Here is a 23,904-nt window from a genome sequence, read left to right as displayed (position 1 = left end):
ACTGGGCCTGAAAGAGAGACTAGTGATGGGGGGGAAAAAAAACTGGTTCATCGCAATCAATATCACAATTGAATTTTTAATAATACACAAACTGACTCTATTTCCTCACAAGGTAACTTTTGGAGGGAAATTGTTTCACTGGAATTTAATTGGGAGCATCAAAGTGGAAGGAATGAGTACAAGTGCATGCCACACTTTTCTGAACTGGTGGTGGCAGTATCATGCTGTGGGGGTGCTATTTATTCTTCAGCAGGGAAAGGCTGGACTTTTCAGATTCTTATTTGTAGGAAAAATTTGAAAGCCATATAGAATTTCTTTCTGTCTTAGGTGTGCCACGCCGTGTTTTTTGTTTTTTTAGAACTACATTGAAAAATGGTTGTAACATGATAAAGTGTGAAAAACGAAAGTGGTGTGTATACTGTAGGTTGACAGCACGTCTGTTTTTGTCGTTCCCACTTTAAGGAAGGAGATGTGGTGGCCCTGTTCATGGAGAACAGATCCCAGTATGTGGGCCTCTGGCTGGGAATGGCTAAAATCGGAGTTGAAGCTGCTCTCATCAACTTCAACTTGAGACTAGATGCTCTGGTCCACTGTGTTACCATCTCCGATGCCAAGGCTGTGGTGTTTGGTTCAGAGCTTTCTGATGGTAAGATAAAGGGAAGAGCTCATGTTCTACAGCCACCTTAAGCCTCCTGTGTGCACAGTACTGACTTATGCTGATGGGTGCTGTTCTTCTTCCTTTGTAATGAGTCCAGGGAGAAAGCAGCTGAGGTCATAAAAAATACATGGTTATTTGAGTAGGTGTCTCCTCAGTATCAGTCAGTGGAGCTGTCTTTATAGCCAATGTGTGGCATTCAAGGTCTGACAAGAATACCACCTGATAAGTGATAATCAGCAGCTGATGATAGTGACAGAAATGTGTAGAACAACGTTCAACTCTTACAGATTTTTACTAAAGGTCAGACATATTCAACATTCCCTTTTTGATGATTCAACTTTTTTCAAAATCAGTATGTTTTTAATCCAAGCTTATGTGCACACATGCAGCACATTATGTATTTAAATGTGACTTTTTCTACTAGTTTAAAACAGCTAAAAGGTAAAAGTCACTCAGCTGAAGCATTGCCTGACTCACTCGTTAGATGAGTTATTAAAAGGTCATGTGCGTGGAATTAAAATTGCATTAATTATCTGCTATCTACTAATGAACAATGTCTTAATAGACTGATCTTCTTTGCATGTTACATGAACATGCAATGTAACATTCATTTTTGATCTGTTTTACTCCTGGATCTATGCTCCAACAGGGAAAAAAACCTTGACCTCAACATCTATAAAGAGAGTGGAAGTGTACATTCGGAGATTGATGAAGCTCTCTCTGTATCAATTCTTCAGCCTGTGACGTGCTAAATGCCTTTAAGTAATTGGAACTGCAGCTTTTTTATGGTGCAGCCAAACATCATGCTTACAGCATCAGCACTGAGCCAGAAGGACATAAAGCTTCACTTACACACTGTTTCTGTTTATACAGTATGAAAAAAACAATTGAGACGTTTCAGTTTCACACTCGTCACACGTTTTTTTTTGGTTGAGTCGCTCTGGGCTTATTTTTTAATCTTCTTTGACCTCATATCATGTGTTCTATCTGCATCATTGATTAAATTATGATAATTATCCCACAATACTCCAAGGCATTTTTTCTCTGTCTTTCTTTTACAGCGGTGTCAGAGGTCCACAGTTTGATGAGGAAGGCGGTTCTGATGTTTTGCTGTGGAGACTGGGACCCCAAACGAGTACCGCAGGGAACAGAGTGCCTGGAGCCCCTGCTGACTGGCGCCTCGTCTCGCCTGCCTCAACGGCCAGATCGCTGCTTCACAGGTGAACACGCAATGTCAGCCGGATTTGACTTCACTTACGACAAAGTTTATACAATCTGCCTTTTGTTGCATTGTTGGGAGTTGTTTCGATAATTCACTTTGTTCAGATGTATCTTATGTTTCTGATTCCAAAGATTTCAGTATGATAAGATACAAATTTATCATACAAACTTTTAATTTTGGAAAACATTGTAGCACTGTTGCTTGTGTGCAAATGAGAGGTAGACAAAACAGTGAAACTGCAAGGAGTTAGAGGCACTGGATGTAAATGATTTTATTTCAGCAAACATATACTTTTGGAGCCTGAGGTGGCATGACAGACAAGTTGTCCAGAGTGGGACCCGCAAATATCACAAAATGCATGCACACATAGTATCGCCCTCAGAGGGAAATGCAGTGTTAGATTTCTGGTACATGTAGCGTTCATCAAAAAGTTCAATTTTGGTCCTATATTGGTCCTCCAAAACTAGAGCTGAGTGAGAAAGTAACAAAATATAAAAAATTGTTACCTTTTGTTTCCATCCCCCTGGCACTCTGAAACCAAAAAATATTGAATGTAGTGAATCTAATTGCTTTCAAAATCCACTAAATGAATAAATAGTCCATTTGTGAACTATTTATTCAGTCAAATGGTATGACTGAATGGTATGAATATACCATTTACAAATGGTAAATGGTATATTTACCATTTGTAAATATACCATTTACAAATGGTATATTTACAAATATACCATTTGTATATATGTGTATATATTAAATGGTATATCCATTGTAAATGGATATACCATTTACAAATGGTATATCCATTTGTAAATGGATATACCATTTACAAATGGTATATCCATACCAAATGGAATGGATAATATTGCAAAGCTTTATATAAACATTACATTTAAATAGAAACTGCTCTCTAACTGCTTAGTCTGGTTCTCACACAAAGTACCTGACACAAAGAATTTCTATCTACCAAACAATTCAGAGGATGTAACGTTTCCACCTGACCTTTACTCACACGGAGCCACAACATTTCTTCACTCTGACTTTGTTTCAGATCTATAAAAGCCTTTGTGAAATTATTCTGCTTTGTTTTTTTGTTTTTTCAATCTTTGTGAGTTTAAGATTTCAGGTTGTAAGATCAGACTATGATGATAGGGCTTACTATGATACACTGCTCAATTCCATCTCTGCTCTGATCAAGAGTAAGTGAGTAACTCCTTTTAGAAAAGGTTCTACACTAAGGTGTAACACCGTGCATGTATATATATATTCAGACGTTCAAATTTAGCTGAAGAAAAATTCTTAGATGTTTATCACATTTGCACAATATCAACCTGATATTATCTTCTTTTTCTGTGTTTTCTGTTTTAGATCGGCTGTTTTATATCTACACATCAGGAACCACAGGAATGCCTAAAGCTGCCATTGTTGTGCACAGCAGGTAGGAAGCAGGCGTTTGGCCAACAAACAGACACACACGAACTGCAGCTGTTCTTTTTAGATCCATGTGTATAGTTCAAATAATCTTAGCACAGAAGGAGACAGAGATAAAGTAAAGCTTGCTGCATTTTCAAATGTGCACTGACTTGACTGATATCTAACTTCATTCTTGTTTTCAGATACTACCGCATGGCTGCTTTGGTATATTACGGCTTTAGGATGACACCAGACGATGTCCTCTATGATTGTCTCCCGCTCTACCACTCTGCAGGTATGTTTGTTTAAAATCGATTTGGCTTTGCACTTCATCTGTGCGTGAGTAAGTTTACTTCTTTTACTTCTCTTTTGGCTCAATTTCCTACTGTACAAAAACAATTTAAACAAACGGTGAAAACAAAAACATGTGTCGAGCCAGTCTCTCACATTGAGGCTAGTAGGAAGAAGGATTTACAAGTAGATTTTCTCTCCGCCTCAAATGCAAATCAAACTACATGAGGGAGAGCTGCAGTCGTTGGCCGTGGGTTGGGTTACAGTTGTAGAAACGTCACATCCATATTGGTTTGAGTCCTTGTACAAACAAAGCCAAATTAGTTTGACCCACCTACAGCACTTCCTTTGAAGAGCCTTGGCATCATGTTGTTTTCAACACAATGTGTGTTTCAAATGTCAAGAAGGAAAACAGAATTAAACTAATTTTAATGTTCATTTAAGCTGCATCTTCAATTTCAGCTTTTCCATTTTTTGATGACCTCGTACAAAAAGACTGACTGTGTGATTCTACATATTTTTCTTACTCAGGGAACATTGTGGGAGTGGGACAGTGCCTAATACACGGAATGACTGTGGTCATCAGAAAGAAGTTCTCTGCATCCCGTTTCTGGGATGACTGTGTCAAATATAACTGCACTGTAAGACTAATTTCATTTACAAGTTCCTACCATGAGTCACTCTTGAAAATATTCCTCAAAATATTTGAACAGCCTTTTGTGAACCTAATTGAATTGCTATTAATCATTTGAATCATTTCTGTTCCCATTTCCATATTCAACATCTAGATTGTGCAGTACATCGGAGAGATTTGTCGATATCTACTAAACCAACCAGTTCGAGACTCTGAACGTCAGCATCGGGTGCGCATGGCGCTGGGGAACGGCCTGCGCCAGTCCATATGGGAGGAATTCATGAAGCGCTACAATATCCCACAGATTGCAGAGTTTTACGGAGCCACAGAGTGCAACTGCAGCTTGGGCAACTTTGGAAACAAGGTGGGAACACAACCTGCTAAGAAGCAGTGAGAATTCTTTAGTGAAAATAACATAAAATAAAGACTGCAAGGACTCTGAAATACAAAAGGAATGAAATGTGCAAAACCAAAATTGATTTGTAAAATAGTGTAATTAAATACTCCTCTAAGAAAGCAGCCCATCAGTTGTTGCAGATCCCTGACAGTATTGTCAGGATACCTTTGCACCAGGTTAAAGAACACCCTGGGACCTCTATAATCTTTTGAACGTTGCTGAATCACAGCAAATTTGACAAACCTGACTTCACTGTGAAGGCAAAGATAAGGCTGCTATGCTTTTTGTAGTCCTTTTCTTTCCATGCTGTCTTAACTCCAGTGCTACCACCACACAGAATCCTGTCTGCACAAGCATGTTTCCTCACAACATGCAGAGTCGTCGTATTAATAATACAGAGGTTTCATTACATGCACCGTAGGTTTTAGCCTTGTTGTGGTGGAGAAACAAAAATCTGCATATTTATCAGCTTAGCAGCCACATGTGGGCCTTTTATTGATTATGTAAAGTCAATCATGTCTAAACCCTGAAGATTTTTATAAGTTATTCTGCGACTATTCTATAATAGAAAAACATAGACTCTGTAAACTACTGCCTGTTTTGTTTTGTCGCTCCTGGTTGTTCCTCCTCCTTTTAACTAAATATGACACTAAGGTATGTGAAATCCTGGCATTTCAACTGGAGCCTGAAAAACTCCCAACTCACTTTAGTCCCCCAGCACACAGTACTGCTGAGTCTGTGCACAATGTGAAGATCTTGACGCTATTCTAAAGCTAGGAGTCATACTACAACTGGATGCCAAAGCCCTTAGTGTGACTTGGTATTTATCTCTTTGATGGGCATGGATTGTTAATTGCACCTGCTTAATAACAGTGTCAGCATGATTAGTTTGGAGCCTTGGCATGAGTCCTGTATGGCCAGTCTATCTTCAGATTCTCAGATGACTAAGCCGCACAGCTGCACACTAGAGAATTCACATGAAGTGGAATCGCTGCTATCACTGCCACCACATTCCTTCCTCCCAGATCCACATACACTGCAAAAATGAACCAGCCTGGCCTTTTTTAATTCCCGTAAATTTGCCTTTTAGTGTCCGCCATCATACGTTTAACATAGCAACTTCCGCTGTATATATGTATTTTTTAATCTCTTGGCCCACCCTGGACGTATTATTAGTAATAACACCTTTGTTTGCCATTTAGGTTGGCGCATGTGGCTTTAACAGCCAGATTCTGCCCTTCATCTATCCCATCAGGCTGGTGAGGGTTGATGAAGAGACCATGGAGCTCATACGAGGACCTGATGGTGTCTGCATTCCTTGTAAACCTGGTGGGTTTTTACTTTTGCGAGTCATAAATGAAAAATTGCTGGGGTTTTGTTGTTGTTTTAAGAAACTGTAGACAGAGATGTGGCAGTTTGTATATTCACATACAAAATAGTTAATAATGAAAACTGGATTATTGATGAAAATATGAACCGACTCAATAATGCACCTTAAATAATTAGTGAGATGAATTGATTGTTAATATAACTGTCAACTAATTTAATGATTGATTTTATTGTTAACTGGAGTATACAAACCCTAAAAAAGGTCATTTGCTGAAAGAATAACACACTCAGCAGGATTAAAAGGATTTGAATTATTTGCTTTGTACTTTTAAGTTTTTCTACTATTTTATTAAAAGAGTAAAATAAAAAATTTGCAGAATATGCCAGTGTGTTTTTTTTTTTTTATCTGATTAATCGTTAGCATAATCAATTTTCACAATAATTGTTAGTTGCAGCCCTATCCATAACAATGTTTTGGAAGTTCATTTCTTCTTCACACATGAACAGTTTCTAACTGTAATGTAGCAAAACCCTGAAATTATGAACAAATATTTACCAAAAATGCCAGCGAATATGAAATAATCTGGTTCTTCTCTTGTTCAAGGCGAGCCTGGCCAGCTAGTAGGGAAGATCATCCAGAACGATCCCCTTCGAAGGTTTGATGGCTACGTTAACGAAACGGCAACGAGCAAGAAGATCGCTAATAGTGTCTTCAAGAAGGGCGATAGCGCCTATCTTTCTGGTTAGAATCCTCCTCCAGCACATATTATTGTACTATAATGTTTGAAGTACCTCATTTGAATAAACGGTTATTAAATCCTCCAAACAGGTGACGTTCTGATCATGGATAAGTATGGCCATATGTACTTCAAGGACCGAACAGGAGACACTTTCCGGTGGAAAGGAGAGAACGTCTCAACAACCGAGGTGGAAGGAACCTTAAGCAGGCTGCTTGAGATGAAAGATGTGGTTGTTTATGGAGTAGAAATCCCAGGTAAACCTTTTCACTTGGCTTTTGTTCATACTGTATGTTTCCCGTTCAAGGAATACCGTCAACATTATATGGTAAGGTCTTAAGAAAATGTCTAACATGTCTCTAAATTTGTTAGTTGTGCCAAACTGAAATCAGTACAAAGACCCACAAACCTCAATGTATTTTATTGAGATCGTATGGGCTCGGTCTAAACAAATTAAGTAGAAGAATACAAACAAAAGGTGTTTTTTTATTGTTTTCAAATATTTCCACAAATAACATTTGAAAAGTGTAGCTGGCATATTTTTTCAGCCTGCCACTCTGAATGCTTTTTGGAACCACTTGTTACTAATAATAAAAGACTTTTGAGTCATGTCACCACCAGCTTTACAAATCTGGAAGTGAAATGTTCATCCATTCTTTGCAAAATGTACAAGTTATGAGCACAGGATATCAGTAGTGTTAAACAGGAAGGTTAGTTACATTTTTCTGCATTGCCTTACATCAAGAATGTGCTCAGTATGAGTATTGGATGAGCAGATTTGAAGAAGGAGGATGAGCATGGCTGGCTCTTTCCTCTATTATTTTAATGGATTAATAGTATTGACTCCAGCTGTCCAGCTCCAACATAGACAATGCAGGTACAGAAAATGTCCAGATGGATGTAAAATAGAGGTATATTCTCCACTAAGGTCTGACCAAGAGTTTGGTACTGTTTGAAAATATAAAAAAAGGTTTTGGTTGCTTCTGAACCTAAATCTCTACAGTTGTTAGTAGCTAATCATCTTGTATGTCTGATTCTGTGTGCACAGGAGCAGAGGGAAAGGCTGGAATGGCAGCCATCGCTGATCCGTCCCAATCCACCGACCTGGAGAAATTGTTTAAGGACATGGAGAAAGTTCTCCCTCCGTATGCCAGACCTGTGTTTCTTCGCTTCCTTCCAGAAGTTAACAAGACAGGTATTTATTTGCTCATTTTATTTTCTAAAGGATCCATGTGCTGTGTAGGTGAAGTGTACATGCTCCACAAAATTCTGAAAATTTTAGTTTTGAATTTGGGCTTGAATAATGTGCATAAACCATGAAAGAAAAACAAAATAATAATAATAAAAAAGACAGCCTAGACTGATTTAAACAAAAAATGTCTGAATTTATATTTGAACAACCACACACTTTTCCTTTGTCTCTCTTTTCCAGGAACGTTTAAATTCCAGAAGACAGAGTTGCGTCATGATGGTTTTAATCCCACTGTTGTGTCAGACAAACTGTTCTTCCTGGATTCCAGCAGAGGGCGCTATGTGCAGCTGGACGAAGAGCTTTACCGCTCCATAGTGTCGGGGAAGCACAAATTGTGACGGCCTGACAGACCACTACATCAACTTGTGCACACACTGACATGCAGACATATTTCAATAAATAAAGAAAAGAGGACAACATTGCCTGCCCAGGTTAGCAGAACATGTACATGGATGCTAATGTAAGAGCCATAAGCTTCCAAAGGCCAATGCACACACACATACGCTCAAACCTACTTTGCTCATTAAAGTTCTAAAAAAACAAACAAAAAAGAGATATATGGACAGCACGCTCAAAAGGATATACTCTGCTCCATCCATCCCGGCTGAAATCTCCCCGGCAACTCCTCTCGCTACCTCAGCAGACAAAAAGAGAGGCACCAACCACAGAAACCAGGTTCTTTCTGGAAACTTCAAACATCCTTTCATTGTAACACCGACCTTGAAGACCCCTTACCAACATGCTTTCCCAGCAAGAAATAAGGCACACAGGCTGCCTGGAATCCAGAATGCAACAACTTGCAAATACAAACTTAAAAGGACACTGAAGAGAACTGTGAAACCAGTCCTGCATATAAAGTGTGCGGAACAACGAAGGGACCTTTGTGCACCTAAGTTATCTCTGTTCATGTTATCATGTTATGTTATGTTATAGTGAGATTATCTTGTGAAAGATGGCACCTCTGCTTTTGACTTAACCTGCACAACTAGCCAGAAAGTGACGAACCATAATCTCCCACACCAGAAGTTCAGATTACCTGAAACATTAGTCATTCCGACCTTGTTGCTCTCCAAAGCATCCATGCATTGTTACTAAAAGGGAACAATTTAAGAGCAGCTGGAAAGGACACATGTTAAATAAGACCAGTGGTTGCAGCTTTAATGTGCAATAACTCTCCAGCATCTGCAGTGCAATAATCAGCTGCAAGCCATCAGAACTTTGTTTTTATTTATTCATTAAAATATGTCAGCAACATACCAAATATTTTAAGTTGATGTTTACATATTTTAGATTATAGAACTTGTATTTTATCCTTTTTTTATGCTGCATGTCCATCCAAATCCATCTTACATTGGCATGTAAGATGTGGCATGTGGAGTCCATCAAAGCAAAGCTGTTGAACCCATTTCATATTGGCTGCTGGAACACAAAGTAAAGCAACAGCATAAAGTCAACCCTGGGCTAAATAACACATTTTATCTTCTGGTTTGCATGTTGAACTCTCATGGTTATGTGGCCAAATTGTGCAGGTTTTGTCTGAATAGGTAGACTTTGCTCATCTTGGGATGGGTGTGTGTGTGTGTATGTTGGTTTGTTTTGTATGTGTTCACCTAAAGCATATGAAAAAGGACTTGACAGAAGGATTTCCTGATATGAGTGCTTCAGAGCGAGATTCTGCAACAACGTCCAGGAGAGCTGATTGACCAAAAAAAATTCAAAACAACAGGGAAGAATTGAACAGGAGCTGAAACAGGAGTAGAGAAGTCAGAAGTTTACTTTGTTTAATTTGGGGCTTTTTATTATTTATTTAAGCTACTCATTTTCCAGTTTGGAATGGAAAATGAGTAGCTTAACATCAAGTTATCTTAACATATAACTTGAAAGAACAAGCATTGGGTGTGCAAATAGTTGACTTTATGGCAGATTGTCTAATCAGCACAGAGTCAAAGATATAGCTATACATACTCATGTAATCTCATTAATATTTGGTTACATATCCCTTTGCGATTTTCAGCTTAATCACACACTTTCTGTAACCATCAACAAGATTCTGGCATCATTCAGGCTGAATATTTGACCACATTTCATTTAAATTGTTTGGTTACTGGAATGGACCCAATTTTTAAGCTTTGTTTATACATTTTCTAGAAGGCTTAGGTTTGGACTAGGGGAAGGCATGGTGGTGGCAGTATCATGCTTGGAAAAGGAAAATTAAGGTCTGGCTCACAGATTATCAAATGTAGATGTTTAAAAGTTGGACTCCATTGAGTATAAAGGTGCCGTCAACAAACTACCAGAAGTTTGTTGATGGCAGCAATAAGCATATATTTGAATCTGTGAAATTTTGAACTGGTGACATTTGAATCTAATTCTTGTTTCTAAAAATAATTAAACAACAACAGAACAGTTCAAATAAAAATACATAAAAACTGAAAAACAATGTAATTGGATCCCATGACGATTGTATGTAAACTTCTGACCAGAGCTGCTCTTTCTAGTTAATGTTGATATCCATCGCTTTCATGAATGAACGAGCACCATGGACCATGCGCAGAGCACTGTGCCACACTGCGAGTTCACGTCCCAGACACACAGCCCCTGGCCCTCATCTTAATCTGACGTTTCAGCATTTCTTTCTTATTTCAGCTTCAGTCTGTTCTCCATCATAACAACTTGACTACATAGGATCATGGGATTTCCTTAAAATCTGCAAAAACCAAGTGGGTGGGAGCAGGAAGAATTTATCTCCTAATACTCTCCTTTAAGATTTTATTCCTACCTTGAACTTAATTTGTGTTTGCCGTGTTCGTTTGCCATCCAACCTTCTAATAGCCATGCCTTGTTTTCTGTCTACTCTGTCCCAGTTGAACTCGTGTTGTTTCAGACGTTGATTAAAAATCGTCCCGGATATGATTGGCTTGTTCATGAATTCTGGCGACATTTAGCTTCACCTAAAAATGAATTTCAAGAAACTTTCTTTTGCTCATTTGAGTTCTCTGCTGTTGCTCTGTAACCCTTGACCTTATATTGCATCCTGCAGTCACATGCAGTACACCAAAGCAGAATATTGTTATTGTTTTCAGGATGCTGCATGCTTTGAAGCATGTTTTCTTGGTTCATGCATTGCATTTACTGACATAGGAAATCTTCAGTCATTTTTTTCACCCATTGTTTCCTCATCATTTGAGGGGGGAAAAGTCCAACAGAGGCGTTCACGAGGTCCAGCTTCGTTCCAGCCTCCTTTGTCTCTTTCGCTACTGAATTTATTCTTTAATGATGAGTGTAAAATGTTCACATGAATGTGTTTGGCGGGAAAAATGAACAAATGACTGATTTGTTGTTGTGAGGTGTAATTTGTGTGTCTACGGTTTGGCTGTTATGATGCTTCTGATTGGTGGCGGTTGCATTTGTCAATTCATACCACCAGGGGGCGAGTGATTAAACAGCCCCAGAGCACTGCACTCTGAAGAAGATGTTGTCATTTTTTTATATATATATATTTTAAAATTAGCTTAAATTATTTTATTTTTGGAAGCCTGTCCATTATTCTTTGATCCACTGCTTTTTGTATGTTTTTGTGTGAAATCATGACTCTGTGATTGTGGTCTAAAAGGGGATTTATGCTTGGATGACAATCGAGTGAGCGGTATAAATTTTAACCCACCTCTGAGATGCACAAGGAAGGATAAGAAAATAATTACTCACAGTCTATTTGATTTGACATGTCCATGTTGGAAAAATACTGATGGAAATTAGAGATGTGGCGTTTCCTTAACACTAGAATTAATATAAATTTAATTGGTAAAAATAAATCTTACAAAATAAACTTTATTGTTCAAATTTTCCTAAGAGAGTTTTGGGTTTGACAACTATATCCACATTTCTAAGATTACATTTTATTTTCCTATTAGTTTCATGTTTTATATAGCACAGCAACAAGATTTAACTCTAAGCTTTCAGTCCTACATAGGAACTTCAGTCAATTAAACCCTAACTTTGTAAGTTATAAAATGTTAGAAAGCATCAAAATAAATCATTTCCGATATAAACTAACTGATCAAGATTACAAGAGTCTCTGTGGATTCACTATTAAGTTGGATGCAATAAAGTTGAATTAAACTTTGCTGAGGAAACATGTTTTTGTGATGCATCTGTGTCCTCTATGTCTCACCCTGCTTTTTGCACATTTTTTTCCGCGTTCATTATGGTGTTAGTAAATCTGCCTCCCTGTGTTTCTGTTGCTTTTATTTTACTGTGTTGTTGCACTGCAGGAGTTCTCAACCTGTGCAGAGTGTGTAGACGAGGTCTGAGAGGTGTGTGAGACACACACACACAGAGTTTCCCTCCTACCCACACAAGGCTAGTTGTGCACATACTGTATTAAAGGAAAGGGAGATACATACAGTGCTGCAAATGGAAAGATAATTATTAATAAAACTATTTACATTGTTCACTTTGACTCTGGTTCTGTTTTTTTTTATTTGGTCATTAATTAACTGTGGGCTCAATGGCCTTTCTGACAAACATTTTTACGACCAGAAGTTAAAGTATTATTTGTCCAAATTTATTAATTTAACTTCAGACTCTGCTGTCAGTTGTGCTGAGTTAAAATGAGGCTTTCAGAGCAAAGAACCTTCCGACTTTTTTTCAAGCATCCTCTGGTGGGGCTGGCTAACGTTATAACTTGGTAATATACTGTATCTTCCATTAAAAAAGTCAGACAGGAAATCAACCAATTTGGCCAACAAGAGCAAAATGATCAGTCATTCAGAATCGTGCTAATGATGGTGACAGCAAATGTTATTGCCTCAAATTCTTCTCTCTTGAAACGTAATTAAAAAACAATGTCTTCTGCTGCATAATAGTTTAATAAAAACATACCAAACTTGAAATGATCACAACATTCATGTCATGACAGGTGTGTTTGTGTAAACCTTTAAAACCATATTGAACTCGTGGCTTGTTGTTCCAAACAGGAACAACAAGCCATTTGTTTTGAAAAACAACAAAACTATATATATATATTTGAGGTCCAATTCAAAGCCATATTTTCTTTTTTTTCACAAAGCTAATGGAACCAATAAGACTTAATTAATATAAAATATTTATCCTAACCCAATCTTAAATATTATTTTCAGTTCTTTGTAAGATATAATATTTTTGTCTCTTTGTTATGTAGTTTGATTGTGACCTTTCACTTCATGTCAGATTTCAGTTTCTGTTTTTTAGAGATTTAATACCAATTTCTCCCCTTCAACACTAGATGTCATATTTACCTAAAATAAAATAAAAAAGATCCTCTTTCTAATAAATTCAATACTAAAGAGAGGGGCATTCTCCTTCCATGTGGACATGTGTTTTGTCTGAACTATTTGTCAGTCTGCCTAAAAGAAGAACTAAGTCAGCAATGTTTTAGGTGCAGATGCTTGTGGTTTGTTCCTCCTGGAACATCATCTGTAAATGTTGCGAAACGCCGTCCGTCCTGACTTGTGAGGACAGCACCTGAATCTCAGCTGACCTAAATAAACCACATTCATGACTCTGTGTGTTTCTGAGAAGTCGGGGCTGTTAGGAAGCCACACATTTTCAACAATTTTGTTCCTGTTCTCTGATCCTTTGCCTCCATTGGCTGACGACCAGGTGGGCGGATCAGGAGTCAAAGCAAATATCAACCCAGCCTTTGCCAGTCTCTGTCTGTCTGTTGACTTCTGCTGTAGGCTTAGGCCTGATAAATTGTTCCAAACTTTTTTGTTTGTTTTCAGCATATTCATCTTGCAGCTTTGTGTCCCACCACAGCCATGAAGACTACCATGCTCTCTGTCGCCATGGTGATGATGTGTATGACGATGGCGCACTCAGTGAAGCCACTAAAGGATTTCAACTTGGAAAAGGTAAAACTAACGTTTTACTTGTACTTTAGGAGGTTGTGTTATCTACTATAGTATGTGAGTGTTGTCAGATTTAAGAACAGCTACTGATGGGTGACACAAACAAACTGCAATTATTAATAAGGATTAATGTGTGACAACAGGTGTGGAGCGATGCAGGATGATATTCCACATGGCAGAAAGGGAAATTGTTTTAAAAGTGTCAATATTTGTTTGCCTTCATTAGGTTATTTCAGATTTGTCAAGTATGTCTTTAATAACAAGTTTCCCACAAGATTAAGTTACAAAACATTTTGTCTATGTTAATGGGTTTGGGGTGTCTGTCCATCTGTTTAGAAAATACAGCTACAAAAAGATGGCGTGTATGACGAGCTCTGCTCAGAGGCACCTTGTTATACTGAGAACGCGTCTCTTCACGATGATAAACATCGCTCATCTACATTATTTTTAGTCAGTCTGTTCCACCATCCTTCCTTAAATACTTAACAGTGCTCCAAGTGTCTACCCACCAAACCTTCTCCACTCCCCTGAGGACAGAGAGCTACTTTGTGACTTGACAAGTTACAAACTACTGAGACTTTCATAATCTTGTAAACATTTGTAGTCTGTTTTTAAATATTTAGATCATTCATTAGCTCCATGTAATCCGCTACGGTCATGAACCAAACTGAGACAGTGAGGTTGTGTGAGGTTAAATCTTCACCTGTAAATGTAAATATTAATCTACTTCCATCAGTACCTTTCTGTATAGCAAGACATGAAACATAATGCTTAGAAGTGTTAATTTTATATCCTACATCAGGGGTGTCCAAAGTCTCTCATCAAGGGCACATTTTAGTCCTTTCCCTGGTTCCACACAAGTGGATCAAATGATGGTTCATTAGCCTCTACAGATGGTTTTCTATGGCTTGCTACCCAGGGTGCCATTCAATAAAGGGGTGTCATGAGTGCTTAGAAAAATATTAATGTTATCTTTAATTTTTATTTGCCTATTATGATGTCCAGTAAAGGGCACTATGCAGTGGAATACATCAGTTTATATTTAAGTCTGTTTAGTTCCAAACTAAATGTTTATTTCACACTTTTTTCATATAGACTCTTGACTTCATTTGATCATTTCAAGTTGCAAAATGTTTCATGGACTTTTCACAGTAAAACAGTTTTATATTAAAAATATTTAAATTGTTAAAATTGTGGAAGCACAAAGAGTGGATTTTAAATGAATCATTGATGAAGATAAGCCTCAAAATATAGATTAGTAAAACCTGGATTGATTTGTTTTACACCAGCAGTGTCCAAGTGAAAAGTGAAATAGAACCAAACAATAAAGTACATACTTAAAACTAATGAAGACAAAAAGTATTATTGAAAAGGTATTAACATGGACTGAAATGTTTTATTAAGGTTTTCAGATTTTGCATGTATCTCTTGAAAAAATATAATATATAATAAATATAATATTGACATTATATTTGGAAAGAATGAGCTATAAATCACTTTAAGACCAAGGTTTCCACAGTCTCCAAGATTTTAGGTGAAGGTGAGATTTCGGAACTGATATTTCACAATGTAAGAAAGTTGCAAATATTTTATATTAAATCATATGTTTATTCTAGCACCTCTAGATTTTCTACAGATTTTGAAGCAAACTTTTGTGAATTTGTTAGCTTACATATGCAAAAGATGTATTATTTCAATGGAAAACCCCTGATTCAAACCAGGTTTCCAGATCAAATAGATTAATATAGTTTGCCTTTTTTTCCCTCCCAGATCTCTACCTGAAATAAGCTTTATTGTTTTTGTTTGGTTTTGCATTCACATAAAATTTTTATGTTTTCATATGCATTAAGTTTGCAGGTAAATGGTACCGAGTGGGGCTCGCCTATGACTCTCCAGGCTTTATCCCTTTAAGAGACAAAGTGAAGATCTCCATGGGCATCATCACAATACTGCCCAGTGGCAGCGTCAACCTCACAATGTGGGAAGCTCTGTGAGTCCAAATATGCCAAATAATAAAGGGCAGATAAAGTTAGCCACTGCAAGCAAGTACAGATTATTATATGAACTGATAGAAAACATATATAACTGGTTAAGTGGATAAACAACTCAGTTCAACTCGTGTCATTTTACTTATAGCGGGATTCACAACTTGCTCGAGATTCAGCGCAAACATCTCACTGTTTTGTTCTGTGCTTCAGGTCTGTGGCCTGCATTCGTAAATTTTACCAGTATAACAAGACAAGCGTGCCTGGACAGTTCATCTACTTCAGCACCCGTAAGTGGTTTCTAATTTTACTCTGAGACAAATAAATTGAGGGATTGATGGAATCAAAACAATCCAAAGCAGATTTTCTGGCCAATACGTTAATAGTTACATCGGCAAGAAATTTCCTTTCACTAACTGGTGCATGAGTCAAAAAAAAAAATCTGTAATGTCATACGTGATGTAAATCAATGAGCTTATTGAGTAAACAATCCAGAGTTGTGTGTGGAAAGACTGAGATGTGTACAAAGATTAAGCAAACAAATTCATAAAGCGCAGTGACCAGCGTGTGTTTTTGTGGAGGCTGTTCAGATGCATTGAACACCACAGGAGGTCATTCAAAGAAATATTACAATATGACTGAGAAACATTTAAGACTCAGACTCAGATTAAGGAACGTGAGCAAACACACAATGAAAATCTACAAAATAAAAAAAAAATATGAAGCAGTGTAATGTGGTATAATTTCAAAATTCAAATAGAAACACAATTTAAATTAGGATTTTTTAAAATACTGAATGTTTACAAATACATAGCTTAATTTGTCTACATTCTTCCTATATTTCATTTGGGGTTTTTTTTTATCTTTTCCTACCACATATATCATAGTGCAAACATTCATATGATATTTTCAGATGTAATAAGTCATACCACCACATACAAAACAAAAAACAAGGAATTTTTCTTTTATTTTTCCAAGACATTTTCAAGAAATTCATTGTTGTTTTTCTGTTCAGGCCATAACATGGTGAAGGACGTCACTGTTGTGGACACAAACTACACTGAGTATGCTGTGGTTCTCAAATACAAGAATTTTGACAGAGAATACACACAGGTGGCGCTTTACGGTGAGACCCAAAGAGACAATTTAATTTGAACTTTTTGTTTTTTTCGGCTCCTGTGCTGAGTAAATGTGGCTCACCTACATCTGCTTGAACAGGTCGCTCACCGAGAACCAAAGTACAAGTCCTGCAGAAGTTTAAGGCCTTTGCTTTGTCCCGTGGTTTCCCCAGAGCATCTATTCTGACCCCTCCTCCAGCAGGTAATTATTGATTAAAAATCCTCTAAATATCTCCAGTTTAAGTACAATAACATAAGTAATTTTTCTTAAGTAACGGGTGGAAATGTCCTGTTAACTTTATTGTTTTGTTTGTATTGTCTCATCAACAGACAACTGTCCAGCATCAGGATCTGGATAATAGGTAAGATGTTTGTTTGTTACCTAAAACAAGTAAAAACAAATAAAATATTGTAAATTTTTGTACTAAATTAATTTTTGCTTCTCTTCTAGGTTTTAGCTCAGAGGAAGCCGAAAGAATTTATTCCGATGTTTTGCTTAATATCAACAATAGAGATGCAATCAATACATACAGTATAAGTCTATTTTCTCTGTTTCTTTCATTACTGTTGTCCAATTTAAATAAAAAAACAATAACATCTTCTTGTATTCCCCCAAACCCTTTTTTATAAATGTTTGAAATTACTTGAAATTTGTTAAAAACCTTCAAACAGTGTCAGGACTTGAATCCATCAGTATCTACTTTTTATGCTCTTCGGCTCCAGAAGCAACTGCCTGAAAATCTGAGATGTGCAGAAACTTTACATCAGGACTGAAAACATTGTTTACTGCAGCTTATCTACAAAGGTCAAAGGATTGATTTTGTTTTACAAATTTTCTCTGTTTTCTCTTCATTTACTCAAATTTTATTATTTTTACAGTTTTTTTTCTTTTATGTCATTCTGTCTAATGTTTTTAAGCTTTTATGTGCTTTTTCATGTTTTAGTTTGTTTTTTGTTTTGTTTTGTTTTTTTATCTGGGTTTCTTTACTCTCCCTGTGAAGCACTTTGGATTGTCCTTTGTTTTGCAGCGCTATGAAATAACCCCCCTAAATATTAGCTTAATTATTTAAAAGATTCATTGTTTAAGAAATATAAAAAGCTAGTTATATTCTATAAAAAAAAATAGTTGTAAGGTGGGGCGGAATACAAGATTTTCATAGAATGTACTAGAATTAGAAAACATTTGAATCTGATGCAATACAGTCAAATTGTCAAATACCACTACTTCAAAATAAAAGTCAACATTATGTAATGCATGTTTTTACACTCCAACGGCAGTGATATGTCAAAAAAAAAAAAAAGGAAATCTAAGGAGCATTTTTATCCACAAAGGTGTCAGTTGAAGCATCTTGCAATACATACATATACTAAAACAATCAAGTCCATTTTGTAGCTCATCTTTAAAATAATCAAGATCTTAATTACCAACAAATCTCCCATCACCCACATATTTATTCAGTTTAAAATAATAAACACCAAAGTAATTAAATTGGAAATTAAAGGGTTAAAATCCTTAAATCAACTGAAGTAGTTTTGAACAAATCCGAAAGTTGACATTTAAAGGGGGGAAAAATTAAAAATGTATCATTTTATGTGTACTTACTTATGAAGGATAATTTGCATTTGTGGCTTAAATAAATAAATAAATTGAATTACAATAAATACTTCATTTCTAATTCCAGACACCCAGATTTATTGTCTTGTAGTGTGATGTTGAAGCAGGATCAAAATCACAGCCACTTGAGAAGTGCATGTTGAGGTTTAATTACTGTATAAACTTTCAAAAAAATTTATCTTGATAAATTTCTTAGGAATGTCCATCCACCAATAGATTATTTAGTATGTAGATCATTTAGGTTATAGGAAGCAGATTTATTATTATTGATTTTTTTGAATGTGTCACTGCTGTATCACAGAACACTTTTGTACAAACTCTATGAGGATGGACGAATATGATTCAAATATGCTCAAACATTGCTACCCAACACACAGCCTCCTTTAGAGACCCTTTCGAAGCAGCAAACCAGCCTTTTCCCCACTAACCGGCGGTTAAAACCTAACAGATATTGATTGGTTGCATATTTACAGGTAGTTTCAAACTCTGAAGTCCAGGGATTTATTTCTGATTAGTTTGAACAACAAACACTTGAATGTACAGAACCTGAGAAGGAGATAAAGTGAATCTCGGACCTTCGATCTCAATCTTTGAAAGCAAAGGGGTGGGAATTCAAAAAGCAAAGCATGATGGTTAGCTTCGAAAAGGCCAGTTCTCACTTTGGGAACAGATTTTCAGAATGCAAAGAGTTGTGTTTCTGGTGCCTCTACTGGTTATTGGATCAATATGGACCCACCAGATGGACCCAGTGATGGAAAATAGTCCAGTAACACCAATGGAGAACTTTGATTTTGAGCAGGTGAGTGTTTAAGACAACAGTTCTTCTTTTCCCCCATTTTAGCCATCAGTTTATGCAAAAGGTTTTTTTTCTCACCAACTAAAACATTTAGAATCTCCTCTGTGAAAATGTTTATGTTGATCTCATCCGTTCACCTGCAGATGGCTGGATGTAGATTGACTGTGTATTTTTTTCTACAGTTTACAGGACGATGGTATGAAATGGCTGTGCTGTCCACCTGTCCTCACTACATGCAGCGCAAGAAGAGAAACCCTGTCATTGTGGCGCTAGACCTGACACATGTTCCTACTCAGCATAACTTTACAATGACTTCCTCCTCTTTCAAGTCAGTTTCTCATGTGTTGTAAACTGCAAAAGATGTAAGTTTTTGTGTGATCTACAACATGTTTCTTCTTTCAGGAATGGCACATGTATGGAGGCTTTGACAGTTTATAGCTTGACCAGCACTACAGGGCGCTTCTTTCACCATATTGCAAGTATGTTTCTACCTTTCTCTACATCCTATCTGTCATATAAATTAGTTTTTACATAGCATACTACCACATTCAGTAGCAGTAACTCTCTGTAGTTAGTTTTGTGAGACTGTTACATGAGATAAGTTACATTGCTATGGAAGAATTTTGACTAAATTTCCTTTACAGGTTTGCTTCAATTTCTTATGGTTTGAAGTTTGTAATGTAGCATTTCAGTCAGACTTAGGTCTGAACTTTGACTGGTACATTTCAAACATCTTGATTGTTTCCTTTGTCAGCCTTTCTCTACAGATTTACTGCCGTGTCTCTGGTCTTTGTGCTGTTGGTGACTCAGTTTCACCACATTTGACTCTGGAACATTTTGACATATTGATTAAATCTCGATCAACTCAACAGCTGCAAGGTGCTTTGGTCCTGTCTCTGCAAAACAGACCTGATTTATCCCTCCACCATCATTGTGTTTTGCAGTTTTTCTGATAAATCTGCGCTGAGAGCATGACATTGGTCTTTATGGCCAAATCTTTCCTTTGGTATTACCTGTCCTGTGGACACTGGTCCAGAAGTCTTATGGTTCATTCAGATGCAGCTTTGCAAACCTGATTTGAATTGCTCTGTTCATTTTAGAAAACAGCTTGAGAACTGGGGTCTGGAGAGCATGCAACAGGGTACAGATTGGGATTTTTGCATTTTCTGACCTTGGGGTAAACTTGCAGGGGTTTCCTCTCCTGGGGAGATGGACAGCTGTGTTAAAGTAATGGGCTATCTTTGCTGTCACTGTGTTAACACACAGCTCATGCTCCAAACTAGCAAACCTCCAAAACTCTGTTTCACAGAGTAGTTACACTCCTAAATACACTGTAAATAGTGAATGTGCTTAAGTTTTCACACACGGCTTTCTTTTAAATCTTCTTTGTTTAATAAATAAGAACACTTTAGAATCTGTTTTATGCTTTGTCCATTTATGATTTAAACAATTTTAGAATCTGGTAAAGACCTCAAGGTTTTGCTGTTTCTAGTATGTAACGTCCTAAAAGAGGGCGTACTTTCTTTTTTCAGTGAAAATCTATGAAAGGGTTCCTCAGATATCAAATGAAAATTCCTCTCTGCAGGATTTGGAGCCGATGTTGATTCCTTCGTGATTCACACAAACTATGATGAGTATGCTCTGATGCTGCAGCTGAGCACAGAGCAACCATCGGGAAATAAAACCACCACAGTTAAGCTTTATGGTAAGTCAACAGCGGTTTCTAATCTGACTCTGACTGAGTGACCAGGAGAAAAACCAGGATTCAATAACCAAATCACAACTTTAGTTAAATCCAGAGATTAAGGTTTAAAACAAACTTTTCATTTTTATCAACGTGTTTCTTTTGACTTGAAGTAAAATCAGTGTTTTTGAGTCGCCCAGTCAGCGTCACAACGTTGAATATGTTTGGTTTTTGCTGTATTCAATATGATGCCTACCTTTTCATTTTAATTTTATTTTTTAAAAATAGCCAGAAAGGAACTAAATCCAAACATTTTTCTCTCATCTGATTCATCAGTAGGAGAGATAGCTGAACAGCAGCCATCTTGGGCTTAAAAAAGAAACAAGATGCAACATGAGAATTTGTCATTCAAATAATCTCCTATGTAAGAGTAACTTAACGACAAATGTCTCCTTCTCAGGTCGAACTATGAGTGTTAGTTCTCCTGTTCTTGATAAATTTAAAGCACTCATCAGACATCATGAAATGAGTGAAGATGCTGCCATCATGAACCAACACAAAGGTACTTCTGATATCTGGTTATTTTCAAACATAAAATAGCATGAAAATGTTTTTTTATTATTACTATTATTATTTTCTAATCATGTTAGCATGATTTATTAATTATCAAGCTATGTTTTTATATTCTGGCCATTTTAAGATTTTACATTTTCACTGGATTAGAAGTATTGTCTCAGATTTGTTAAAGCACTTTCAAAAAGAAGTATTATTATTATTTTATTTCTGTTTTTATTTTTCTGATAGAAAAACATTAGTGTTTTCATTTAAAGAGATTTAGTTTTTTTCTGTCTTTCCAGGTGACTGTTTTCCAGGTAAACAAATGATGAAGGACACTGCTGACCATCAGGTAGCTGTATCCCACTATGCTGAACCAGCTGATGGCTCTATTTGACATATAAATAATCATAAACAACAGGTAACGTGTTTGTTTTCAGGCTTCTGTTCCTCAGATCTCCAAACAGAATATTACTACAGAGAAAAAGCAAAGTGATGTCTGACCAGGTGACAAATAACTCATTGTTAGAAAATTTATTTGGTGGTGCCCATCTTTATACTCTGGTTGTGAATCTTTCATTCAAACAGCAAGCGGTAACAGAAAATGAGTAGAGGGAAAAGGACAATGGTCAACCCACACAGTAAAAGCCTTGTCATAGATTGGATTTCTGATGCAGCTCACAGTCTCTCCAACTTTATGTTTTTGCATCTTTTAATATACATGTCCACTGTGTTTACTTTAGATTTTCTCCCAATTTTAATTTAGAAAGAGCCAAAGCAGTCAACAATACCACTGTGCTGAAGCAGCTAAATTAATTTGCAGTCCTTGTCTGGGACATAACACAATTACGCAATGATTTTAAAAAATGTATTGTATTTTATTTTGTTGTTATTACTAGTATTATTTTTGTAGTAGTAATAGTGTGCATAAATGATCCTAATGTGTCAAAAGACGAAAAATAAAGAACTACTTGTTTGCATGATATCTGCCTGCTGAACTCTAAATCCTTTTTATATCTGTAATATAACTCAATGCCACATTGTTCTGAGGAGCTGGTTGAGTAGAAGTTCAACTTCATACGTTGAGCTACTGAGTTTGAGCATTTTGGGGTATAGCCAGTGTCGTGCTGCTTTAAACGTACTTTGGCAGGCAGATGGATGGTGTTTGCAGGGAGACACCAAAGTGTAATTTAATGTCTGTATAAATCCAGCTGTTCAGTGAATAAATCTCATGTTAAGGAACAAACAGCATCATGAAGACCAAGGAACACAGCAGAAAGAGTGAAGCTGGGTTAGATTGGAAAACGATATTCCAGACTAGATGCAATGAAGCACACGCTATATGGGAGCTGCAGAGATCTTAAGATCAGGTTGCAGAATCTATCAATAATCATGCGTTCTGCAAACCTGTCTTTGGTGGAAGAGTGGTGAGAAAAAAGCCACTGATAAAAGGAAATGGTAAGAAGTGTTTACAGATTGACACGAGCCATGTAGGAAACATAGCAGAATAGAGGAATAAGTAGTTCTGGTCATTTCAGGCCAAACTTGAGCTTTAGGATCCTCATATTATTACGTTTGGCGGAAAATTAACTTTCACTTCACTCCTAACACACTACCTCCACTGTCAGGTCTAAATACCTATTAAAGACAATTTAAACAAACACAGGAAAGACAAGAGAGTTAGATTCTTTGTTCTCGCGAGGAGAGCAGACAGAGATGTGCTTTCAGTTACAAATCTCCAACCGCTCTGAAACACATTTGTCCCCTCCTCGCTTTTTATTGCTTTTAGAAACCCTCTTACACCGGGCGCTGCAACTTCTCAAAGGGAGGGGGAAAACAATTCATCACATAGTTGCAGCGCTAAATGGTGGCAGCATGGTGCTGTAGATATGTTTTTCTTCAGCAGGGACAGGGAAATGCATGCCACACTTTTCAGAGTTTAACACCTGTGAAAACTCTTAATCCTTTTCATTCCCCTTCACACTTATGTACTACTTTGTGTTGTTTAGCGTACATAAAATCCCAATAAACCAGTTTGGTGTTGCATAATAATAAAATGCAAAACGGTTTAGGGGTTGTGATAAGTTTGTGTTGTTACATTGGAGCTTTGACAAAGTAAAGATTTCAAAAGGCAGTGATCACAACTGACCTGATATGACCAGTATGTTCACTTACTGATCAGTAGGAGGAGCTGTGACAAATGGAAATGAACTTTTCTCGCCTTAAAAGCGAGAAAAGTTCCCATTATTTCCATTATTTCTACATAATGGAAATAATGGGATTTCCATTATGTAGAAATCCCAATATGTTAAAACTCAACAAACCAACTCATG

The 23,904-nt window shown here is 36.9% G+C and overlaps 3 protein-coding genes across 4 annotated transcripts in view; all 3 read left to right on the top strand.

Annotated features, from left to right (window-relative positions):
- The window catches only part of slc27a4 (solute carrier family 27 member 4), a 28,797-nt gene extending 16,408 nt beyond the window's left edge, over positions 1–12,389 (top strand). For both annotated transcript variants that reach the window (XM_032569685.1, XM_032569683.1), the window contains exons 4-14: positions 463–646; positions 1,720–1,878; positions 3,246–3,315; positions 3,494–3,585; positions 4,113–4,222; positions 4,370–4,579; positions 5,815–5,941; positions 6,546–6,683; positions 6,771–6,935; positions 7,727–7,873; positions 8,111–12,389. In XM_032569685.1, coding sequence (XP_032425576.1) covers positions 463–646; positions 1,720–1,878; positions 3,246–3,315; positions 3,494–3,585; positions 4,113–4,222; positions 4,370–4,579; positions 5,815–5,941; positions 6,546–6,683; positions 6,771–6,935; positions 7,727–7,873; positions 8,111–8,268 — 1,560 coding nt within the window. In that variant the 3' untranslated portion in view covers positions 8,269–12,389. The remainder of the gene's footprint in view (positions 1–462; positions 647–1,719; positions 1,879–3,245; positions 3,316–3,493; positions 3,586–4,112; positions 4,223–4,369; positions 4,580–5,814; positions 5,942–6,545; positions 6,684–6,770; positions 6,936–7,726; positions 7,874–8,110) is intronic.
- Positions 12,390–13,603: 1,214 nt separating this feature from the next.
- ptgdsa (prostaglandin D2 synthase a) lies at positions 13,604–17,528 on the top strand. Its single transcript, XM_032570894.1, has 7 exons — positions 13,604–13,821; positions 15,669–15,808; positions 16,017–16,093; positions 16,819–16,929; positions 17,022–17,123; positions 17,252–17,283; positions 17,373–17,528. The coding sequence occupies exons 1-6, from the start codon at positions 13,729–13,731 to the stop codon at positions 17,278–17,280; spliced, it is 552 nt and encodes a 183-aa protein (XP_032426785.1). The 5' UTR covers positions 13,604–13,728; the 3' UTR covers positions 17,281–17,283; positions 17,373–17,528.
- Positions 17,529–18,678: 1,150 nt separating this feature from the next.
- On the top strand, positions 18,679–22,554 carry LOC116725030 (protein AMBP-like). The gene is made up of 7 exons (XM_032570893.1): positions 18,679–19,335; positions 19,515–19,660; positions 19,735–19,811; positions 20,918–21,037; positions 21,477–21,578; positions 21,874–21,923; positions 22,012–22,554. The coding sequence occupies exons 1-7, from the start codon at positions 19,216–19,218 to the stop codon at positions 22,072–22,074; spliced, it is 678 nt and encodes a 225-aa protein (XP_032426784.1). The 5' UTR covers positions 18,679–19,215; the 3' UTR covers positions 22,075–22,554.
- Positions 22,555–23,904: the final 1,350 nt, after the last annotated feature.

The sequence above is a fragment of the Xiphophorus hellerii genome, chromosome 8 (genome assembly GCF_003331165.1).
Source record: "Xiphophorus hellerii strain 12219 chromosome 8, Xiphophorus_hellerii-4.1, whole genome shotgun sequence".
NCBI classification, from domain to species: Eukaryota; Metazoa; Chordata; class Actinopteri; order Cyprinodontiformes; family Poeciliidae; genus Xiphophorus; species Xiphophorus hellerii.
The sequence above is the reverse complement of the archived record's forward strand: the minus strand, read 5'-3'. Positions and strand labels throughout refer to the sequence as shown.

What these genes read in the sequence shown, in the direction of transcription:
- LOC116725030 (XM_032570893.1), top strand. Translation starts at nt 19,216, where the DNA reads ATGCAAAGAGTTGTGTTTCTGGTGCCTCTACTGGTTATTGGATCAATA. An exon ending in AGAACTTTGATTTTGAGCAG is followed by an intron (nt 19,336 to 19,514) that starts GTGAGTGTTTAA and finishes TTTTTTCTACAG; the next exon opens with TTTACAGGACGATGGTATGA. An exon ending in AGGACACTGCTGACCATCAG is followed by an intron (nt 21,924 to 22,011) that starts GTAGCTGTATCC and finishes GTTTGTTTTCAG; the next exon opens with GCTTCTGTTCCTCAGATCTC.
- ptgdsa (XM_032570894.1), top strand. Translation starts at nt 13,729, where the DNA reads ATGAAGACTACCATGCTCTCTGTCGCCATGGTGATGATGTGTATGACG. An exon ending in CACACAGGTGGCGCTTTACG is followed by an intron (nt 16,930 to 17,021) that starts GTGAGACCCAAA and finishes CTGCTTGAACAG; the next exon opens with GTCGCTCACCGAGAACCAAA. An exon ending in TCTGACCCCTCCTCCAGCAG is followed by an intron (nt 17,124 to 17,251) that starts GTAATTATTGAT and finishes TCTCATCAACAG; the next exon opens with ACAACTGTCCAGCATCAGGA.